Source organism: Lampris incognitus, chromosome 6, assembly GCF_029633865.1.
Source record: "Lampris incognitus isolate fLamInc1 chromosome 6, fLamInc1.hap2, whole genome shotgun sequence".
NCBI lineage: Eukaryota > Metazoa > Chordata > Actinopteri > Lampriformes > Lampridae > Lampris > Lampris incognitus.
This window is the reverse complement of record NC_079216.1, coordinates 5693856-5715443: the sequence shown is the minus strand read 5'-3', so window position 1 is coordinate 5715443 and position 21588 is coordinate 5693856. Positions and strand designations below refer to the sequence as shown.

General features: G+C 50.1%; 2 protein-coding genes across 2 annotated transcripts; both read right to left on the bottom strand.

Moving 5' to 3' along the window:
* Positions 1–4373: 4373 nt before the first annotated feature.
* Positions 4374–8332, bottom strand: cdkn1bb (cyclin dependent kinase inhibitor 1Bb). Its single transcript, XM_056281742.1, has 3 exons — positions 7302–8332; positions 6742–6868; positions 4374–5304 (listed from the first exon to the last, which is right to left on the bottom strand). The coding sequence occupies exons 1-2, from the start codon at positions 7978–7980 to the stop codon at positions 6753–6755; spliced, it is 795 nt and encodes a 264-aa protein (XP_056137717.1). The 5' UTR covers positions 7981–8332; the 3' UTR covers positions 4374–5304; positions 6742–6752.
* Positions 8333–8599: 267 nt separating this feature from the next.
* On the bottom strand, positions 8600–20870 carry yars2 (tyrosyl-tRNA synthetase 2, mitochondrial). Its single transcript, XM_056282052.1, has 6 exons — positions 20367–20870; positions 18867–19118; positions 15386–15553; positions 12902–13057; positions 10467–10637; positions 8600–9955 (listed from the first exon to the last, which is right to left on the bottom strand). The coding sequence occupies exons 1-6, from the start codon at positions 20867–20869 to the stop codon at positions 9796–9798; spliced, it is 1410 nt and encodes a 469-aa protein (XP_056138027.1). The 5' UTR covers position 20870; the 3' UTR covers positions 8600–9795.
* Between the last annotated feature and the right edge of the window lie 718 nt (positions 20871–21588).

Sequence of the window (21588 nt, the reverse complement as noted above, 5' to 3'; positions counted from 1 at the left end):
CAACGCTCAGCTTAATAAGAAGCAGCCAGGAGTGTGCTTTTGAATCGGCCTCTTGCAGCAGCCACCTGCCCTCATCCTCGTACCTTAATAACTCTTAATTTGTTATGAGACCGCATAGGCAGACAGGAAACGAGACATGCATGCACATGCAACAAAGGTCACCGGCTGGATTCGAACCAGCGACCATCAGGCCACGCGGCATGAGCTGCAGGACCATTCGGCTACGGATGCGCCCACGCTAGTGGCTCTGAACACTACCTGGCTGTGTCCGTCCCACCACGAGGGCCTCCACGCAACCCGCCAGGAAGACGCTGAAGCTCTACGCGAGTCAGTCAAAAACCCAGCAGTCTGTCAGCCAGTCAGTCAATCAGTCAGGAAAAGTCAGTCAGTCAGTCAGCGTAATGTTTGGGTAGGGTGGAGGCTCCTAGACAGGCCCTTTGTCTGCGCCGAGAAGCCCCAGACACAACAGTGGCCGGCTCTGGCCCCTCACAATGGCCCTCCACACAAAGGGCCACACACTGGGACAATGGGCCTGGCTCAGGGTGGAGGGGGTGGGGGTGGGGTTGGGAGGGGTAGTGGGATGGCTGGGGGGGGGGGTACACAGCTGAGTTGAGGTTACCCACCTGCACACTCCAGGACCGGACGAACCCCCCCACCACCCCCACCCCCTCCCCTTCATGCCATCACATCCACTCTTACGGCGGCGTCGCAGGTGTCTTCCTGTTGTTGGTGGTGTTTGGCTCTGGTGCGCCAAGGAGGAAGTGCTGAAGCCCCGCTCAGCGAGAAAATCAGTTTGGTGTGAACAATAGAAAGTATGGTAAGAGAAAAATCCAAGGGGGGGGGGGGGAGCCAGGGCCATGACTGCTGTGAGTGACCCCGGGGTCAAAGGGCACCCAGCCGTAGATTAAGGCAGAGCTCTGCCCTGCATGTAGTCAGTATATTACCCAGACAGGGCCAGCACCTGGCTGAAGCTGCTGCTAACAGAGCTAATCCCCAGAAAAGAAGAAGAAGAGGGAAAAAAACTGATGAGAGAAGAAGAAACAGGCTTCACCTTCACCACTATGGTTTCATGATGGCGGACCGCTCTAACTCGCAAAGCCTCCCAGATTCCAAAATAAACAGTAAAAATCAAACATAGAAGCCGTCGCCTGAAACCCAGCTGAGCTGCAATAAAGGAAATGGATACAGGAAAAATAGCGGAAAACAAATGTAAAATAAAATAAAATGAATACGTAGGGGGTTTGATTTTTTGTTTCCGTCCATCGTCATCAAGCACACGATTAAAAGCCTCAAGTCCTCACAAGTAAACCCAAACCACCGCTCCTGTCATCACAACCAGCTGAAGTATTGGCATAGTATATATAAGTAGCACAGTCTGAAGTATTACCATAGTATAAGCAGCACAGTCTGAAGTATAACCATAGTATAAGCAGCACAGTCTGAAGTATTACCATAGTATAAGCAGCACAGTCTGAAGTATTACCATAGTATAAGCAGCACAGTCTGAAGTATTAGCATAGTATAAGCAGCACAGTCTGAAGTATTAGCATAGTATAAGTAGCACAGTCTGAAGTATTAGCATAGTATAAGCAGCACAGTCTGAAGTATTACCATAGTATAAGTAGCGCAGTCTGAAGTATTAGCATCGTATAAGCAGCACAGTCTGAAGTATTACCATAGTATAAGCAGCACAGTCTGAAGTATTACCATAGTATAAGTAGCGCAGTCTGAAGTATTACCATCGTATAAGCAGCGCAGTCTGAAGTATTAGCATAGTATAAGCAGCAGTCTGAAGTATTACCATAGTATAAGTAGCGCAGTCTGAAGTATTACCATAGTATAAGTAGCGCAGTCTGAAGTATTAGCATCGTATAAGCAGCGCAGTCTGAAGTATTAGCATAGTATAAGCAGCACAGTCTGAAGTATTAGCATAGTATAAGTAGCGCAGTCTGAAGTATTAGCATAGTATAAGCAGCACAGTCTGAAGTATTACCATAGTATAAGTAGCGCAGTCTGAAGTATTACCATAGTATAAGCAGCACAGTCTGAAGTATTAGCATAGTATATATCAGCACAGTCTGAAGTATTAGCATAGTATAAGGAGCATAGTCTGAAGTATTAGCATAGTATAAGGAGCACAGTCTGAAGTATTAGCATAGTATAAGCAGCGCAGTCTGAAGTATTACCATAGTATAAGTAGCGCAGTCTGAAGTATTACCATAGTATAAGCAGCACAGTCTGAAGTATTAGCATAGTATAAGCAGCGCAGTCTGAAGTATTAGCATAGTATAAGGAACACAGTCTGAAGTATTACCACAGTATAAGCAGTAGTATTCTGAAGTATTACCATAGTATACGTAGCGCAGTCTGAAGTATTACCATAGTATTTTGAAGTATTACCATAGTATAAGTAGCACAGTCTGAAGTATTACCATAGTATACGCAGTAGTATTTTGAAGTATTACCATAGTATAAGCAGTAGTATTCTGAGGCATTTAAGTACACCGCCCTCTCACTCACACACACACACACAGGGAGAGACAGCGAGTGAGAGAGGGAGGGGGGAGAGAGAGAGAGAAGAGAGGGAGGGAGGGAGAGAGAAGGAGAGAGAGAGGGGGGAGAGAGAGAGAGAGAGAGAGAGAGAGAGAGAGAGGGAGAGAGAGAGAGGGAGGGAGAGAGAAGGAGAGAGAGAGGGGGGGGGAGGGAGAGAGAGAGAGAGAGAGAGAGAGAGAGAGAGAGAGGGAGGGAGAGAGGGAGAGGGAGGGAGGGCGAGAGAGGGAGAGAGAGAGAGGGAGGGAGAGAGAAAGAGAGGGAGGGAGGGCGAGAGAGGGAGCGTGAGAGAGGGAGGGAGAGAGGGAGAGAGGGAGGGAGAGAGAGAGGGAGAGAGAGGGAGGGCGAGAGAGAATTATACATACCAAACATGACGGTGCAACAACGACGGATTAGAAACGAGCAAACATTGTACCTCGCAATAGTCGCAATCTCGGTTTCCGTTTCCGGTTGAGCTCGCGTACGTTTCTCCCTCCCTGAAAAAAAAAACAATAAAAAAAAAAAAGAAAAACCCCCATTCCCGAGATATGTCAACTTTCAGACGCGCGGCCAGACGGCGCGTCATTGGCTGCAACAAGTGGTCTGTTTTCCTCGCTCTAAATATGATTGGATGACCGAGCTGTCAATCATCAGCCCGCTCAAACTCCCCGAGAGCGTTCTTCAGCGGGAGCGTCACCGTCCGCGCAGCGGAGGGAAGAAGTCCTCCGGGCCGGGAGGACGCAGCGGCGAGTCCGCATCTCCGGAGACCCGGACCTCCAGAACCCCGCACCGCGAACCGAGCCTACCGGGCCAGTGAGTGAGCCGCCTTTTGTCCGTCTTCTTCAGCAACAGCCGCCGGGAAATGAGAGCAGCGTCACAAGAGGGGGCCGTGCGTGTGTGCGTGCGTGTGCGCATGCGTGTGAGCTGGTGCGTGCTTGACAGTACGAACCCGAAGCAGCGGACTTGATTTTCCATTTTAATTGATTGCAACATGTTTTATAATCCACACATTACAAAAAAAATGCACATCAAATATTTTATCAGGCTCAGTTTGCAACCTTATTGATGAGAAAGGAAAACTACCAAAAATACGCCTTTACAAAATAAGACAATTATGATAATGTAAATGCCACTTTGGATAACCGTAATCAAAAAACCCATTTTTTTTTTATTCTACATAAAAAAGGCTTGACATAAATAAGTTAGTATAATTTCTCAGTGTTTTTACAAAGTTATGTACATCAAAAGATTTACACAAATACACAGGCACGGTGACTGCTCTCTCTCTCTCTCTCTCTCTCCCCCTCCCTCCCTCCGAGACGGGCTCTTCCTCTCCTACCCAGGGGTCAACATGGGCCTTACGTAAAGGACCCAGATTTTATGCAAATTAGGGAGAAGCTGTGTGGGCGCACACATTTGCATCCTCAGCAGGCTAACAACAGAAAAGCTAAAAAGAAGAACACAACAACAACAACAACAATAACAACAATAATAATAATAATAATGATGAAGAAGACTGTGTTAAGGTTATCACAAAGACATACGATGTGAAGTCGAGAAGAAGCACCGGCGGTGCCGACACCCCAGACCGAAGCAACCATGTATTTGGTATTGTAGGCCACTCGCTCGCTCGCAGAGAGAAGAGTCCTGCAGCAAAATAAAATAACCCCCCCCCCCCAAAAAAAGAGAAAAGAAATGAAGCGCAGGGCTGGTGAAAGGGTGAGTCCAAGAGCCGGAGAGGATGGGGATATGGGGGGGAGGGGGGATGGGGGGGAGACTACCTGTGCAGTTTTGTATTTGTCTCTTAAAGTACCTCACAACTCACAGGGGGGGGGGGAGGGGGGGGTACAAAGAGAGATTCACACCGCTTCGCACCGCCTGGCAGAGAAACCACATTATTCTCTGGGATTAAGTCAAACGGCAAATCAATTCTTTCACACAATAAATACTGGGTCTATTTTACAGCCCCGGACCACCCCTTCCCCTCCCATCCCACCCCCCCCTCTGGAACAGAAACGTCTAGTTTTCTGCTGGATCGACTTCCCCGGGGTGACAAGCCTGAGGCGAGAGCCCCGGCACCGGAAGAAAAGGGCGAAGGGAAAATAAGAGCCATACTTGTACCGACTGCTGGACTGCAAGAGCGCGGCCCGCCGAGGAGACGGGATAAAAATAACCTCTCTAGTATTCGTGGTGGCTTCAGCTCGTTTGAAACGCAGCAAACAGAACTGGGTCAGAGTCAAACCGCCTTTCAAGGAAAACAAAAAAAATTTTTAAATTCAAAAGAAAAAAATAAACAACAGCATTTTGGAAAACATTTATCAAACTACACTGCAAATTCTTCAAGTCAAATCATCAATTCACACCTCTCTACATAAAGATTTGCTTTCCAAATCAGGTCGTATGTGCTACATATGGAGAAACATAATCGATATATTATATATATATACACACAGGTAGTACAAAAATGAGCAAAAAAGGAAATCAAACCTAATTGCACACTGCTACATCGACTGCTTTCAGAGGCAGTAACCTTAATTGAGTGCCACAATTTAAGTGTTTTTCTCTCTCTCCGTCTCTCTCCCCCCCCCCGTCTCTCTCTCTCTCTCTATTCAGTGCTTCAACAGCGTCTCTCCCGTCCTCGGGAGAGCTGATATGTTTTTGTGTTGCTGTGTAGTTCCTCTTCCAAGAAAACAAAACCCCCAAAAAAACAAAACAAAACAAAACATTGGCGAACACTTGTAGCTTTCCCACGTAAAAGGGGAAACAGCTTCGACTCTGCAAGACAAAAACACACAAAGAAAAACAACAGTGTGTGAAAACTGGGACAAACTGATGACACCCATCATTTAGTGGCTCATGCACTGGATTAACGCGTGCATGCACGCGCTCGCACGCGCGTGCACGCACGCGCACCGAGGGGAACAGAGGAGCTGCATGTGAAAACACTTTGCACGCAAGACAAAAGGACCCCGGCCCTGCACAGGGTTCTTGCTTGAGCTTTTTTTTTTTTTTTGCAAAGAAAAACAATAAGGGGGAGGGGGGGGAGGGGGGGAGGCAGACGAGGCTGAGGTGGGGCAGCAGGGTCACATCCGGATGATCTCATTTCATGCTAAATCTTATTTCTCCTCGAACGCGAGCTGAAAACTTTCCAAGAAGTGCACTTCGCCCCGGCATGAAACCCCCCCTCCCCCTCCCTCTCTCGTTAAGGTGGCTTTGTGCTGTCCCGAGGGTCCGAACCTCCGTGGTCCCGCCGAGCCGAGCCGAGCCGAGCGGACAGATGTTCACACAGGCCGAACTCTGCACAGCGCAGCGCTGCACAGCGCTGCACAGACCAGAACGCCCCCCCCCACCCCCTCCTCCCCTCCCCCTCCGCGGAGGGCAGTGGTTGCTGACGTGTTACTCCACTGTTGTTCGTGGGGACTTGTTTACAGTTTCGTCGGAAACTCGACCCCCCCACCCCCCACCCCCCCACCATAGCCGCGGCGGCGCTCGCTCGTAGTAAAATGTCGCGTACGCGTAAAAGTTTGGGGTGGGTTGTTTTTTGTTTTTTTTCCCTCCGCTTCTCTTTTTTCTCCGTTTCTTTCTCGCGCCGCGTCGAGTGAAGGAGCCGCGCGTGCAGCGCAATACACACCGACGAATACGCGACACGCACGCGCCTGCCGTAGTAACGCGCACGCCGCGTCGAAACGCACGGCGGCGCGTTCGTACCCCCCCCATTTAAGTCAGCGGTACCCCGCTTTAGATGAGCCGCAAGTTTGCACCCCCCTTTAAGTGAGCACCCCCTTTAGATGAGCACCCCCCTTTAGATGAGCACCCCCCCTTTAAGTGAGCTGCAAGTTTGCACCCCCCTTTAGATGAGCTGCAAGTTTGCACCCCCCTTTAGATGAGCACCCCCCTTTGGACGAGCGGTAAGTTGGAGTATTCCTCCGGCTCGGGCTGCACGTCACACCGACACCGTTGTTAACAGACCAGAAATCCAAATCACGTCCCGTACAAATCCGCGTTTGTACCGGCTCCTACTGGAGACCGGCTGGTATTTGGGGTTGCCCCCCCGACACATGTAAAAGGGGGGAAAGACGACCCATAAACCGGAACATTTCTCGGAGAGAGTAACGCTAGTGAAGTGTACTGGGGGGGGGGGGCAGGATCCAAAACGAGTTCTCGCATCAGCCCCTACTGCCCCTCGGCCGATAACGGAGCGTGTCCCCTTACCTTCCTCATCCTCACGTTTGCCTGCTGGGACTGGACTTTCTGGGTGCGTGTTCTGCAGAGCGCGTCAAGGGCTGGCCCCGAACTTCATCCGAACTGGTGTGCGACCTTTTACTTTGGGCCGACGGGTCTGCAAAAAGGGAGAGTTTACCATGAGTTAAAAAAAAGAAGAAGAAGAAAAAGAAGAAGAAGAAGAATGGACTCCCGGAGGTGAAGCCCGGCTACCGAACCGGGCCGCTGGTCGGGAACCCAGAGACGTTCGCTAAAGCAGCAACACGCTGCAAGAAACGGCGGAACATCTTCCCCCGAGAGCAGCGCCAACCCAACATTCACATCCCTTTACACACGCCGCGGTTGCCCGGCTGGGCCTGCAGAACCACCGACTCGGGGCCGAGCGGCGCAAACCAGCGCCGGCTGCGGTTCTACAGGCGCGGGCGAAGCCGCCGCGGCGGCGACGGCGACTCGGAAAGCGTTAAAACTGCGTAAAGGCGGCTTCCGGTCGCCGTGCGGCAGCCCACGCCGAAACGGAAACAGAGAAACGGGCTCAGCTGATTAGACGGTACCGTGGCACGCGGGTCTCTTCCTCTGGCCGGCGCACGGTTCGGCCGGCGGCCCGGCGGCTGCGGCGGCTCGCTCGGCGCCGTCCTCCGTCGTCTGCCGGGCGGCGACCAGGACGCAGCTGCTACGGTTCCCGTTTAGATCCACGCCGCCGCCGCCGCCGCGGTTGTTGTTGTTGTTGTTGTTGTTCCGCTGCCGGCCGTAGAACTCGGGCACGTCCCTGCAGTCCACGACCTGCCACTCGAACCTGCCGTCCGCCAGCGGCGTGTGGCTGGCGAAGTCGAAGCCCCACTTGGCGGAGGCGGCCTCCTCCATCTCCTGCAGATGTCCCTTTAAATCCCTCTTTAACTCTTCGTGGTCCACCGAGCCGAAGAGGCTCCTGCAGGCGGACGGCTTCGGGTGGTCCGACACCCGGGCGTCCGTCCGCTCCAGCGTCGGGCTCCCGTTAGAAAGACGCACGTTGGACATTCTCCCTTTCCCCCGGGGCGGCGTAAAAACAGAAAACCACCCAAACAAAAAAAAAAACAAAAAACAAAAAACAAAAACCCACAAAAGGTCCGAACAGAAGCGAGTCAGAAACGCGGATGTGTCCTCCGCGCGGCCGGATCCACCACGAGCGCAAAACCCCCGATCGGCTGGACTGCTGCTGCTGCTGCGTCTGCTGCGTGCATGTATGCCGTGCATAGGTATGGACGCACACGGTGACTCGCCGACGTTCCGGCGGGGCGAGGGCAAAGCGGGTCTCCGCGGATCATCCGGACCGAGAGAGGCGGGGGGAGAGGGAATGGGGGGGGGGGAGACGAGGAAAGAGGAGAGCAAGTTCCCGGAGCCGCTCCGTCGACCCCGACTCGTAGTGGAGGAGAGCAGGGGCACCGCGGACGAACCTTTCCAGTGCCCAATATGGCGAACTTAGAGATGCACTTGGAATTGAGGGGAGGCTGACTGGGGGGAAGGAAATGATTGACACGGAGCGCTATTTAACACCGAGCGCGGCTCCGATTGGCGGAAACGGCGGCAGGGCCCGCCCACTTCTCTTAAGGTGATCTCACTTCGTTGCCGGGACCTGAGCGCGTCACCGCGGCCGCCGACACGGAACAGGGTGCAGGTATTTCGACACGGGCTGGCCCCGAAACAACCGTTTATCCCCACCACCCCCACCCCCCCACCTCCACCCAAACACCCCGCACACCCCTCCGGGCCACGACTCCTCCACATTTACTGCAGAAAAAAAAAAAAACAAGCCTCGCCGAATGAGCAACAACAACCTGCAGGCACAGTTTTGTTTTGTTTTTTTCACCACGATTTGTGCAGCTGAACTCAACACGTGCATTTATTAACAGTCGTTTCATTTGCATTACACGTAGGTGACGTAATACCTGCCGAAAGACAAGGCGTCGACGCGTCATCAGACACACCGGATGTGCAGGGGAAGCAGCAAACCTGCAACGCCAGTCTTCTTCTTCTTCTCCTCCAGTAGGCCGCACAACCCCGGCTACGTCAAACCCATTAGAAGCACATTTAAAAAACAGTAGAGGAAGAAAAATAAAATAAACCTGTGAACGGTGGGCGAGCGCGTGGCCCCCCCTATCTCGCGGAGGATTCAGCCGAAGTCACCACCATGAAAACGATAAAACACAACCGGTGGATTTTACGGAAAGCTGCAGAAAAGCCCCCCCCCCCCATTACAACATTACGTTTGCAGCAGCACGAAAAGACCCACAAATGCTTAAACACACTTGCTGCTGTACACCAAGTGTGATCTGGCTCCTCCGCGCCATCGGGGCCAGCGTGCTCATGTTGGGGGGGGGGGTCCGTCGTCGATGGCACAAATAAATCCTCTCAAATACACAAAATCAGTTTTCAACATTGAACAAGGTCTCCGGGCGAGACCTCGGCTGATTTCTCTGCAGTGCTGTTTACACCCCTCTTTGCAGGGGGAGAGACAGCGGGCCGGTTCCGACAGGTTCTGCTCAGTTCTGAGCACCCGGTTGAAAGGACATTTCTCTCTCCTGCAACACAGCCGCCCCCCCCCCTCAGCATCGGCTCAGATAAATGCGATTTTTCAAGGTAATTTCAAGTTTTCGTTCGTCTACGAGGCCGCAGTGCTCTGCTCCGGGGCTGCGGCCTGCGGCGGCTCTCTGCATAACTGGGGTATGACTGACCCCTGGTGTTTGATTTGGAAACTGCACATTTGTTGCCACAACCGTTGGGAGGGGAGAAAGTGCACACCTGAAGCTGCAAGCTGGTCACGAGCCGTCCATCCAACGTTTTTAATGGGGTTAAGACCAACGAGACACGGGCACATTAGCGAATACACACACATATATACAGGACAGCCCCGCGGGCGGAGCCTCTCCAAACCGCCTGCTGTGTCCCCAAAATGTCTGCACAGTCTGGTCCCTTCTGCCCGTGACGCACCCGACAGGACGGTGCCGCCCTTTCCTCTTCACCTCTAATCCGTCTGCAGGGCGCCGCTTCCCCTGCCGAGGACGGGCGGCCTCAGAGCGCGAGCCACTTGATGATGTAGAAGTTCCTCTTGCCCACCTTGAGCAGGGTCAGTCCGTTTGACAGGATGTGGACCTTGGGGATCAACACTTGCTCCGGCTGGTTTTGGCGTTGGTGGTTGATCCACACGGCTCCCTCCGACACCATGCGATACCTGCGCGGACACGGAGACGCACAGAGGCCAAGTTTCAATAGGTTAAATGCATTTCAACGACTCCCCCTGACTGTACTAGAAACCCTGCCGGGTTGTGAAGTGTGTGCCAAGTTGGAGTATTTGCTGAGACATCGCCTGCTCCTAGTGTCACCTTTTTATGAGAGCTCTAGCCAGCATACTGTTGGCTTTGCCCAGAAAGAAAAAAAAATCAATTTCTTCTTGTTCCTCACGTTGCATTGATTTTGATTATTCCTAGATACGAGTGCATTCTAAATAACAATTACTTTCTAAATAAATACACTGTTCGCTAGACATAAAGGAAAGCAGCCCCCCCCCCCCCCGCCCCAAGTGGTAAAAAGCAGGTGAACAAACTGAAGAGGTGAAGCGTGCACGTCAGGAAGAGATGGATGTGAGAAAATATCTCACTCTGTATGTCAAAGCTGAAAGGGTCAGAGTTGGGGAAATAAAGATGGGAGTGGGGGGGGGGGTGTAGGGGACGGAGGGAGCCTACCCTTTAGGACCCTCAGGGATGGCGCTGGCCTTGCGGCAGGCGTCCAGCACAGTGGTCCCCGGGTCTAGCAGCATCTCGTGGAAAGGAGCCTCTCTGAAGAGCTCCTGGAGCTCCTCGTCACTCATCTGCTCCAAGGCGTGCGCGCTGTTGTGGTACAAGGCGTTGGTGCACCTACACACGACCACACATCGGCATCCACAGTTACTTCAGCTCGGTCTGGACTACACATGACGTTTGGTTTTCCAACCGTTTAGCTGGCCGCTTCAGTCCAGATGTCCTTTTAGTCAAATGCCGTTAAAAGCATTACTGAGAATGATGATGACGATGGTAATGAATAATGCATTTTATAAACAAGCTTTCATTAGCAAAAAACCTCAAAATGTTGTGAAGTTAAAAAACAATTTGAAAGCATATATACTGATGAGCCAAAACATTATGACCACCCACAGTTGAACAGAAAAATGATCTTCTCCAAACAAGGGCACATGTCAAGGTCTGGGGTAGATTAGATGGTAAGCGAACGATCAGTTCTCGTAGTCAACGTGTTGGACGCAGGAGAAATGGGCAGGAGTGAAGACCGGAGCGACTTTGACAAGGGCCAAATTGTTATGACCAGAAGACTGGGTCAGGCCAGGCTTGTGGGGCGCTCCCGGTCAGCAGTGGTGAGTACCTACTGACAGCGGTCCGAGGAGGGACACACCACAAACGGGCGACAGGATGCTGGGTGCCCAAAATGATCGCCGTGTGAGGGCAACGAAGGCTATCCAGTCGGGTCCGAACCGACAGAAGAGCTAATGCCTCGCACCCTGCTGTATATGGGGCTGCGGATATGCAGACTGGTCAGAGTACGCACGATGAAGCCTGTCCACCGTCAAAAGCACCTACAATGGGCAGGCAAGCATCGGCACTGGACCTTGGAGCAGTGGAGGAAGGTCGCCTGGTCTGATGAGGGGTCTCATTTTCTTTGGGATCACATGGATGGCCATGTACCTGTGCACTGTTTACCTGGGGAAGACATGGCACCAGAAGGCCTTCATTTTGACGGTTTTGGATTTTAAGTTTAACAACTTTGTGGGGGAAAAAAAGACACAGACCTGCCGCTCCCTGAATGCCTCTAAAATTGTATATATATATATGAGTTTTAGATCAATTGCACAAAAAAAAAGTTATGATAAGATCTACCTAAAACCACCAGGACGGCCCGGCTCGTGTGCGTCATGTCAGTAGTTATGACGTGCGTCGGTGGCGTCATGTCCTTCGTGAAGTTCGTCGCTCTGTCCTAGAAACACACTAGCGCCCTCCAGTGCAGAGAAATAGTCTCAACTTGATGTGTGATGATGTCCAACATGTCTGGTTACAGACGCACCACGACTCCCACCGAGGCGCTGCAGGATTTACAGGCGTTGGACAGCGGCCATTTTAAATTGTTTGAAAAATAGTTATTAAAGCTGTTAAAATGATAATTTGTGTGTCAGTTAGTTTCTTAACAGACATACTAACACGTGTAATGCATTAATATCTCAACTGGGCATTTATCTTGACAGAATATAGAGTTTAAAAACCGTGGGTCCTTCTAGTAGTTTTTAGTTCCGGTCGTTGTTCGGGACTGTTTCAATGTTTATTTTCAGTTCTTTTTTACACGTCCCGTTTTATAGGCCTTGCTATGTTTGTTAGATTAGCAATATGTGTCGTCCGTTTGTTTTTCAGGTAATACTTTCACTTTTTCAATTTCGCTATTCAAGTTCGACCACGTCTCTCTGAAGTTTAAATTGTTTAAAAATAGCATTATGGGGTGTCCGGGCGGCGTAGCGGTCTATTCCGTTGCCTACCAACACGGCAATCGCTGGTTCGAATTCCCATGTTACCCCCGGCCTGGTCAGGCGTCCCTACAGACGCTATTGGCCGTGTCTGTGGTTGGGAAGCTGGATGTGGGTATATGTCCTGGTCACTGCACTAGCGCCTCCTCTGGTCATGGTCAGTCAGGGCACCTGTTCGGGGCGGGGGGGACCGGGGGGAATAATGTGATCCTGCCATGCCCTACGTCCCCCTGGCGAAACTCCTCACTGTCAGGTGAAAAGAAGCGGCTGGGACTCCACATGTATGGGAGGAGACATGTGGTAGTCTGCAGCCCTCCCCGGGTCGGCAGAGGGGGTGGAGCAGAGACCGGGACGGCTCGGAAGAGTGGGGTAATTGGTCAGATACAATTGGGGAGAAAATAGGGGGGGGGGTCCCCCCAAAAAAAGATATATGTTTGGTGTTCATATCAGAATTTGAGATTTGTAGGTGTACTCCGCGTCTTAATCCCCCTTTCGAATGATAACCTCCAGAAGGACAAAACTGAATAAAAAGAGTTTGGAAAAAATGTAAAATAAAACACGCACGTTTGTTGTTGAAGGGAAGATGACACAACCACTGTACCCGACTCCAGCTCTCACCTCTTAGCGCTCTCGAGGCCCTCCTTGCCATGGACCAGCTTGGTGACCTCAGCCGCCAGGCGTTTGTGGGCGATCCGCTGGCCCGGATCCTTCCTTTGCTGCTCCATCACCTTCTCCACCTCCGCCAGGGGCAAGAAGGTGAACAGCTTCAGGTACCTGTGACGACAAACACACATCTCACCCACTGCACAGCTGCCATTGTGTAAACACGTTCACCGAGTTCTGTGAATTAAAATGAATCCCACCGGCACTGCTAGCACACAGGCTTTCCCAGCCATGACCACATTCAGGACTCACCAGTGTGCACGTCGACATGCCGACGCTTCTCCAAAAATAGAAAATACTGTTTTTTTTCCCTTTTGTTTGTCCATCCGGGTGACATTTTGACAGCCGACTCATCCAGTTTCATGTAGTTAAACAAGGAAACTTTATTAGCATTGACCAGATATTCTGTAGTTCCCGCAGCTGAAATGAAGGCCATGCTAATCTCATTGATTGATTAGCAATGCTAGCATTGCCTTCATTGATTAGCAATGCTAATCTCACATTAGCATTGCCTTCAACGATTGCTTGGCAATGCTAGCATTGCCTTCACTGATTAGCTTCACTGATTAGCAATGCTAATCTCACATTAGCATTGCTAATCAATGCAATCTATGCAATCAAGCATTGCCTTGCAATTGTCATCTCGCCCTGCAAGGACTCCACCTGCTGATAATAATGATACACAAGGCTCGACGTGGTTAACCGGTCAAGTAATGGAGAAATTTCCCATTCAAGTGAGCGCTGCATCCACTCTGCATCAGTTCGCAATTAATACATAAGTGTACTACAAAGTAGCAGAGACAAAGCTATGACTGTGACTTCTGAGAACAGCATCTTCATGAGAACATTATGAGAATCTTCTGAGAACAGAAGATATTTATGACACTTGGACTCATCCTGCATCGCTAGTTACACCTAAATCAGATCACTGTTATTTTTTTCTACATGGAGTTTATGCTCCAGTTTAACTACCTACTTCTACCACCACCACCACCACTACTACTACTACTACTACTACTACCTTCGGCTGCTCCCGTTAGGGGTCACCCCAGTGGATCACCCGTTTCCATCTCTTCCTGTCCTCTGCTTCTTCCTCTGTCACACCAGCCACCTGCATGTCCTCCCTCACCACATCCGTAAACCTCCTCTTTGGCCTTCCTCTTCCCTGGCAGCTCCATATTCAGCATCCTTCTCCCAATATACCCAGCCTCTCTCCTCCACACATGTCCAAACCATCTTCATCTTGTCTCTCTTGCTTTGTCTCCAAACCGTCCAACCTGAACGGTCCCTCTAATATACTTGTTCCTAATCCTGTCCTTCTTCGTCACTCCAAATGAAAATCTTATCATCTTCATCTCTGCCACCTCCAGCTCCTCCTCCTGTCTTTTCATCAGTACCACTGTCTCCAAACCATATAACATAGCTGGTCTCACTACCATCTTGTAAACCTTCCCTTTAATGCTTGCTGGTACCCTTCTGTCACAAATCACTGCTGACACTCTTCTCCACCCACTCCACCCTGCCTGCACTCTTCTTCAACTCTCTTCTGCACTCCCCGTTACTCTGGACAGTTGACCCCAAGTATTTAAACTCATACGCCTTAATCACCTCTACTCCTTGCATCCTCACCATTCTGCTGCCCTCCCTCTCATTCACACATATGTATTCTGTCTTGCTCCTACTGACTTTCATTTTTCTCCTCTCCAGTGCATACCTCCACCTCTCCAGGCTCTCCTCAACCTGCACCCTACTCTCACTACAGATCACAATGCCATCTGCAAACATCATAATCCACGGAGACTCCTGCCTGATCTCATCCGTCAACCTGTCCATCACCACTGCAAACAAGAAAGGGCTCAAAGCTGATCCTTGATGTAATCCCACCTCCAACATGAACCCATCTGTCACTCCAACCACACACCTCACCACTGTCACACTTCCCTCATACATATCCTGCACCACTCCTACATACTTCTCTGCTACTCCTGACTTCCTCATACAATACCACACCTCCTCTCTCGGCACCCTGTCATAAGCTTTCTCTAAATCCACAAAGACACAATGTACCTCCTCCTGGCCTTCTCTATACTTCTCAATCAACATTCTCAAAGCAAACATCACATCTGTGGTGCTCTTTCATGGCATGAAACCATACTGCTGCTCACTGATCATCACCTCTCCTCCTCTTAACCTAGCTTCTATTACTCTTTCCCATATCTTCATGCTGTGGCTGATCAACTTTATACCTCTGTAGTTGCTCTGTAGTTGCATGCTCCAGCTTAAGTACAACTGTCACAATCACAAGTACCTCGTAATGGAGAGAATGAATACCTAGCCTCGTACTGATTGAAGGGCTGGTGTAAGTAAGCAGTACCAAGCGACTTTGAGTATTAGAAAAGCGCTATATAAGTTTAATTTATTATTATTACCATTACCCACCATTCCACATTGGAATCAGGCTGCCGTAGGAAAAACTGGTACAGTTCAAATGGAGAGGTCTTGTCTCTGTTGAGCCACACGGCATTGCCCGCCGTCTTGCCCAGTTTGTCTCCCATCGTGCTGGTCACCAAAGGTATGGTCAGCCCAAACACGTCCTCGCCGCATACTCTGGAGACGGAGAAAGCAAAGATTACCGTCATGGTATACACACGGGACTCCCTATTTCAGCCTTGATGACGCCACCTTAACCATTTCTCACTTTTATCTTTCTAAGGTGTTACGTCTACAGCCCGGTGATGGCCTGGTGGCCTGTCCAGGGTGTCTCCCCGCCTGCCTCTCAATGACTGCTGGGATATGCTCCAGCATCCCCGCGACCCTGAGAGCAGGATAAGCGGTTTGGATAATGAATGAATGAATCTTCTTTAACCTTTACTCTCACCCCAACCCCGACCCCAACCCTTATCTTAATTCAATGTTAAAGCATACCTTTTTTTTTTAATCCCCCTTTTTCTCCCCATTTGTATTTGGCCAATTACCCCACTCTTCCGAGCCGTCCCGATCTCTGCTCCACCCCCTCTGCCGATCCGGGGAGGGCTGCAGACTACCACATGCCTCCTCCGACATTAGTGGAGTCGCCAGCCACTTCTTTTCACCTGACAGTGAGGAGTTTCACCAGGGGGACGTAGTGCGTGGGAGGATCACGCTATTCCCCCCAGTTCCCCCTCCCCTCCCAAACAGACGCCCCGACTGAGGGGGCGCTAGTGCAGCAACCAGGACACATACCCACATCCGGATTCCCACCCGCAGACACACCCAGTTGTGTCTGTAGGGATGCCCAACCAAGCCGGAGGTAACACGGGGATTCAAACCGGCAATCCCCATGTTGGTAGGCAGCAGAATACACCGCTACACTACCTGGACGCTCCAAAACATACCATTTAAAGACAGTGTGAAACAGCATTTAGGGTGTCGCGAGCTTCTGTGATGCGACGCATTTCTGAGAGTATTGGGGTGGGACTTAACAAGGGGCGGGCGGTCAGTTTGACTGACGTTCTAACGTTCCGCCGTGTTCACAGTGGGACATAAATCTAACGACTGACCGGGACCCAGCTGGTAAAGCAGTGTGTCACACAGGCCAGAACATCCAAAAACGCCCCCCTTCTCCACACGAATGAACTCCAACTATTGTTTTGTATCCACGGAGTTTGGATACGAGAGTTGTCGAGGATAAAACCGCATCAGTTGATATTAAAAGTGCGGAAGTGTGAGTTTATATTTTTATAAGGTGGGGGAGGGAACGTTCAAATCACTTCTGGACATTTGTCTTGATGCTGCCCACATCTACAAAGCCATATAAGTGAATTTGATGCCTTCTCCAGGAAGAGGAAGCACAGGAATCTTCAGATGATTATTAGAAGGTAATTTTTAAAAAAGAATTTTTGGTACATAATCCATCCATTATCCAAACCGCTTATCCTGCTCTCAGGGTCGTGGGAATGCTGGAGCCTATCCCAGCAGTCATTGGGCGGCAGGCGGGGAGACACCCTGGACAGGCCGCCAGCCCATCACAGGGACTATTTAGTACGGCCGATTCACCTGACCTACACATCTTTGGACAGTGAGAGGAAACCGGAGCCCCCGGAGGACACCCACATGGTTTATTCCAGATTATTGTTTCAGTTCATGCATTTGTTTGAGTGAGAAGGTTCCGTCTCAATCAATTCAGTCCTGTGAAAAGAATAATCTCACCGGACTGTTTATATTATAATGCCCTGTTCAAGACAAATCTAAACTAGCAACAAAAAAAAACTAGATCTGACTTGTGAGCAAAAGGAACGGAATGGTTGTCGAATTTGGAATTATTATTCAAGCACAATGGGGCATCCGGGTATCGTAGGGATCTATTGCGTTGCCTAGCAACACGGAGATTTTGGTTTGAATCCCCCGGCTTGGTCGGGCGTCCCTACAGACACAATTGGCTGTGTCTGCGGGTGGGAAGCTGGATGTGGGTATGTGTCCGGGTCGCTGCACTAGCGCCTCCTCTGGTCGGTTGGGGCGCCTGTTCGGGGGTGGGACTCAGGGGAATAGCGTAATCTCCACCATAAACAAATGGCGTGGAAGAACTTGACTGGCCTGCACGGAGCCCTGACCTCAACCCTATCGAACACCTTTGGGATAGAATGGAACACCAACTGCGAGCCAGGCTTCTCCCCAACATCAGTCTCCAACCTCACCAACTGTGGCCGAATGGGAGCAAATCCCCGCAGCCATGTTCTAAAATCTATTGGAAAGCCTTCCAAGAAGAGTGGAGGCTGTTATGGCAGCAAAGGGGGGACCGAAACCGATCGGTTTCATATGCAAATTGCCGTGACCATTAATTACAGCAAGGGTGGGCAATCTTATCCAGAAAGGGCCAGTCTGGGTGCAGGTTTTTGTTCCAGCCAAGCAGTTACACACCTGATCCCACTAATCAACCTGTAGAGTCTTTGCTGAGGAACTTGATTAAGAGACACAGATGTGTAACTGCTTGGTTGGAACAAAAACCTGCATCCACACCGGCCCTTTCTGGACAAGATTGCCCACCCCTGAACTAGAGTTTCAACGGCCATGTGTATTATTTACAGAGGATTGGGGAATAGTTACAATCACAGCATTATAAGATGGTGACAGATGTACTCTTAGCCCTCCCATGGTTCAGGGATGGTCTTTCCCCTTCACATAGATGGCCTCTGACTCCCCATTCAAACCAGCGTTCCTCCCTATCAAAGATGTGCACATGCTCATCCTTGAAAGAGTGGGCACTGGCCTGTAGATGGGTGTATACTGCAGAGTCCTGGCCTTGGTAGCTCTTCTGTGTTGTGCCATCCTCTTGGCCAGCATCTGTTTGGTTTCCCCAATGTACAAGTCATTGCAGTGGGGGCACTAAGAGCACATCTGTCACCATCTTATAATGTTGCGATTGCAACTATTCCCCAATCCTGAATAGTACACATGGCCACTGTAACTCTAGTTAGTGGTTTCAGTCATTATGCCACTGTATTGTTTATAAGGGTGGGGACCCCTGCAGTCAGTTGAGACTGACAAAGTCACTTAGATGAGTGATGAAATGTTTCTCCCACTAAACGTTGTGTCCATATGAACTGATTCAACTCTCTGGGATGTCCTTACCAGAATTATTGAGCATGCTTCAACATGAACCGAGGGGCTACAAAAGGGCCAGTGTAAGATAAATAAGGAGTTTTTGAAACTGAATCATGCAAAACTACTCTAGTGGAGCCTCAGAATAAAAATGTAGAACTGGAATGAGCATGATATGGCCACTTTAATATAGTATGATTTATGCTTCGCGAGATAGTTTTAGCTTGCTGAAAACTGCTACAGATGGAATGAGACAACGGAGAGCATTCATGTTTGTGTTGAGAAAAATGGGATGTCAGACGTTTTGAGTTGTCTTGTAAGGAACGTCATGGTGAATACTTACTTGTGAATGAAGTCGTGACCGGACATCAAGTTGCCCAGTTGATCGGTGCCTCCGAGCTGAATCTTGCAGCCATAAATCTGATTGAGGTGGTAGAAGTCGTAAGCTTGGAAGACCTGGTACATGAACTCTGTCAGGCTCATACCGTCCGCACTCTTCAGCCTCAACTGCACGCTGTGCCGACTCAGCATAGTGCCCATGCGGAATTGCCTGCCGGCTTCTGAGAGAAACGTCACTACATTCTGGTTCTTGTACCTAGGGATTTTAAGATTCTTTTGTTATTATTTATCTTTTATGGACTTTCCCCTGACTCCATAATCAATATACTGTATTAATATGTTCCTGACAGAGCTCTCAGATCTCCTGACACTCTTTCCAAACTATTCCAAAAGTACAAACCAAGACTGATGGTGGAGTATCGTTCGGTGTATATGGACCTAAACTCTGGAATGGTCTCCCATTGAAAGGGAGAAAATACACCTCAACACCAACTTTTATCAAAACACCTTTTCCATCATGCTGTCAAATCAGGTGACCCCCTTCCACGTTTCTTTATTAGCGCTTAATGTGCTGGTGATCAGTTGTGTCGTTTGTTCTAACTTCCTTCCATCCATTATCCAAACCGCTTATCCTGCTCTCAGGGTCGCGGAGATGCCTGAGCCTATCCCAGCAGTCATTGGGTGGCAGGTGGGGAGACACCCTGGACAGGCCACCAGTCCATCACAGGGCCCACACACATTCACACCTAGGGACAATTTAGTACAGCCGATTCACCTGACCTACATGTCTTTGGACTGTGTGGGGAAACCGGAGCATCCGGAGGAAACCCACGCAGACTCAGGGAGAACATGCAAACTCCACACAGAGGACGACCCCCAAGGCTGGACTACCCCAGGGCTCGAACTCAGGACCTTCTCGCTGTGAGGCGACCTCGCTAACCATTGCGCCACCATGCCGCCTTAATGCATCTTATTTATTTGTTTTATTATGAATAAATTATTTGATTATATTTTATTTTCCATCCATTATCCAAACCCCTTATCCTGCTCTCAGGGTCACGGGGATGCTGGAGCCTATCCCAGCAGTCATTGGGCTATATAAAATGCAACTTGATTGATTGACTGACTAGTTGGGCGGTAGGCGGTGAGACACCCTGGAGAGGGCGCCAGGCCATCACAGGACATTCATGAACATTAAATAAACATGCAGCATGAACTGCACTCAATCTATCCTAAATTTGTGGCAACATTTGACCTTGACAAGCACACGCGGTTACATATATACTTATTTTAATAAAAATATTACTGATTCTTTTATATGTTAGTATTCAAATGTTATATTTATATCTATTTATATGCATTTATCAAGTGTACCAACACTATGTAAATAAGAAAAGTACCCCTCAAAAACAGACGATCTGTGGCAAGAAATATCAAAAACCATGTCACCACCAGGTATAAAAGAAGTAACTGAATAATCTAGCAAATGACTGAGTGACTGTACCAGCTCCAGTTGTTCAGCACTGTGAAGGTGCCCATGCTTCTGGACGGGTCCTGGAAGTTCATTTCGTGGTTGGTGAAAATCCGCTGGATGCTCTCCCGGACGCGCCGGCTGTTCTCCCTCGCCGCCACGGGGGAGAGCCGCTCTCTGTCGCCCGTCTTCCCGCTCGGGTCCCCGATCTGGGCCGTGGCCTCCCCGAGCAAGGCCACCACATTGTGTCCGGCGCTGCGGAAGTGCAAGAGGCCGATGAGGGCCAGCAGGTTGCCCACATGGAGGCTGTCCGCCGTCGGGTCGAAGCCGCAGTACACCGTCTGAGAGCCGGACTGCAGCAGCCGGGGGAGGCGGTCCTGCGCTGCGCCGTCGGGGAAGGACTCTTTCAGGATCCCCCGCTGGTGCAGCGACAACAGCAGTCCGTCACTCGCCGCGGACGAATAACGGAGTTTGGCGCTCCAAGGGAGACGAAGACGTCCTCTCCTGAGCGAAACCCACACCGCGGCCGCCGCCATATTGTACCACGTGAGTGGAAAAGGAGGCGGGGTAAAAGAGAGCGTCGTGACGTTGTTGACCCCCCACGCAGGCGCCGCCTTTACGTGACGTCAGAACGAGGGGATTTGTTGCGTTAGGCCGACTTAAACTGCGCTTTACAAACGCGTTTGGTCCGGCTGAAGTCGCACTAAACCGAGTCTCTCTAAGTCAGACTGACACGCCGAGATGACGCGCTTGGGGATGGATTTACTCCGGCATGTACACGCTTCGAACCGGCCTAGGCGTTCTGCGCATGAGCCAGAGTTCCTACGGTCCGGCAGCAACCAGCTGAAAGGGAGCATATCGCCACCTAGCGTACCGGGGTGGGACATACATCCGTCAATAAATGGATTCTCCCCCCGGTGCTTGTGTACTGGGACAACGACAGTAGTCCAGTTACACGGCCTACTCGAGCTGCAACCACTTAGCTGCATGTAAACGCACTGACTTGAGGTTTATTTGATTACTAAGATAGATAGATAGATAGATAGATAGATAGATAGATAGATAGATAGATAGATAGATAGATAGATAGATAGATAGATAGATAGATAGATAGATAGATAGATAGATAGATAGATAGATAAGACAATTAGATAGATAGATAGATAGATAGATAGATAGATAGATAGATAGATAGATAGATAGATAGATAGATAGATAGATAGATAGATAGATAGATAGATAGATAATTCCCTGA

What these genes read in the sequence shown, in the direction of transcription:
- cdkn1bb (XM_056281742.1), bottom strand. Translation starts at nt 7,980, where the DNA reads ATGCACGGCATACATGCACGCAGCAGACGCAGCAGCAGCAGCAGTCCA. An exon ending in GAAGAGACCCGCGTGCCACG is followed by an intron (nt 6,869 to 7,301) that starts GTACCGTCTAAT and finishes CCCTTTTTGCAG; the next exon opens with ACCCGTCGGCCCAAAGTAAA.
- yars2 (XM_056282052.1), bottom strand. Translation starts at nt 20,869, where the DNA reads ATGGCGGCGGCCGCGGTGTGGGTTTCGCTCAGGAGAGGACGTCTTCGT. An exon ending in GTGCTGAACAACTGGAGCTG is followed by an intron (nt 19,119 to 20,366) that starts GTACAGTCACTC and finishes TAAAATCCCTAG; the next exon opens with GTACAAGAACCAGAATGTAG. An exon ending in CCTGATTCCAATGTGGAATG is followed by an intron (nt 13,058 to 15,385) that starts GTGGGTAATGGT and finishes TTGTCGTCACAG; the next exon opens with GTACCTGAAGCTGTTCACCT.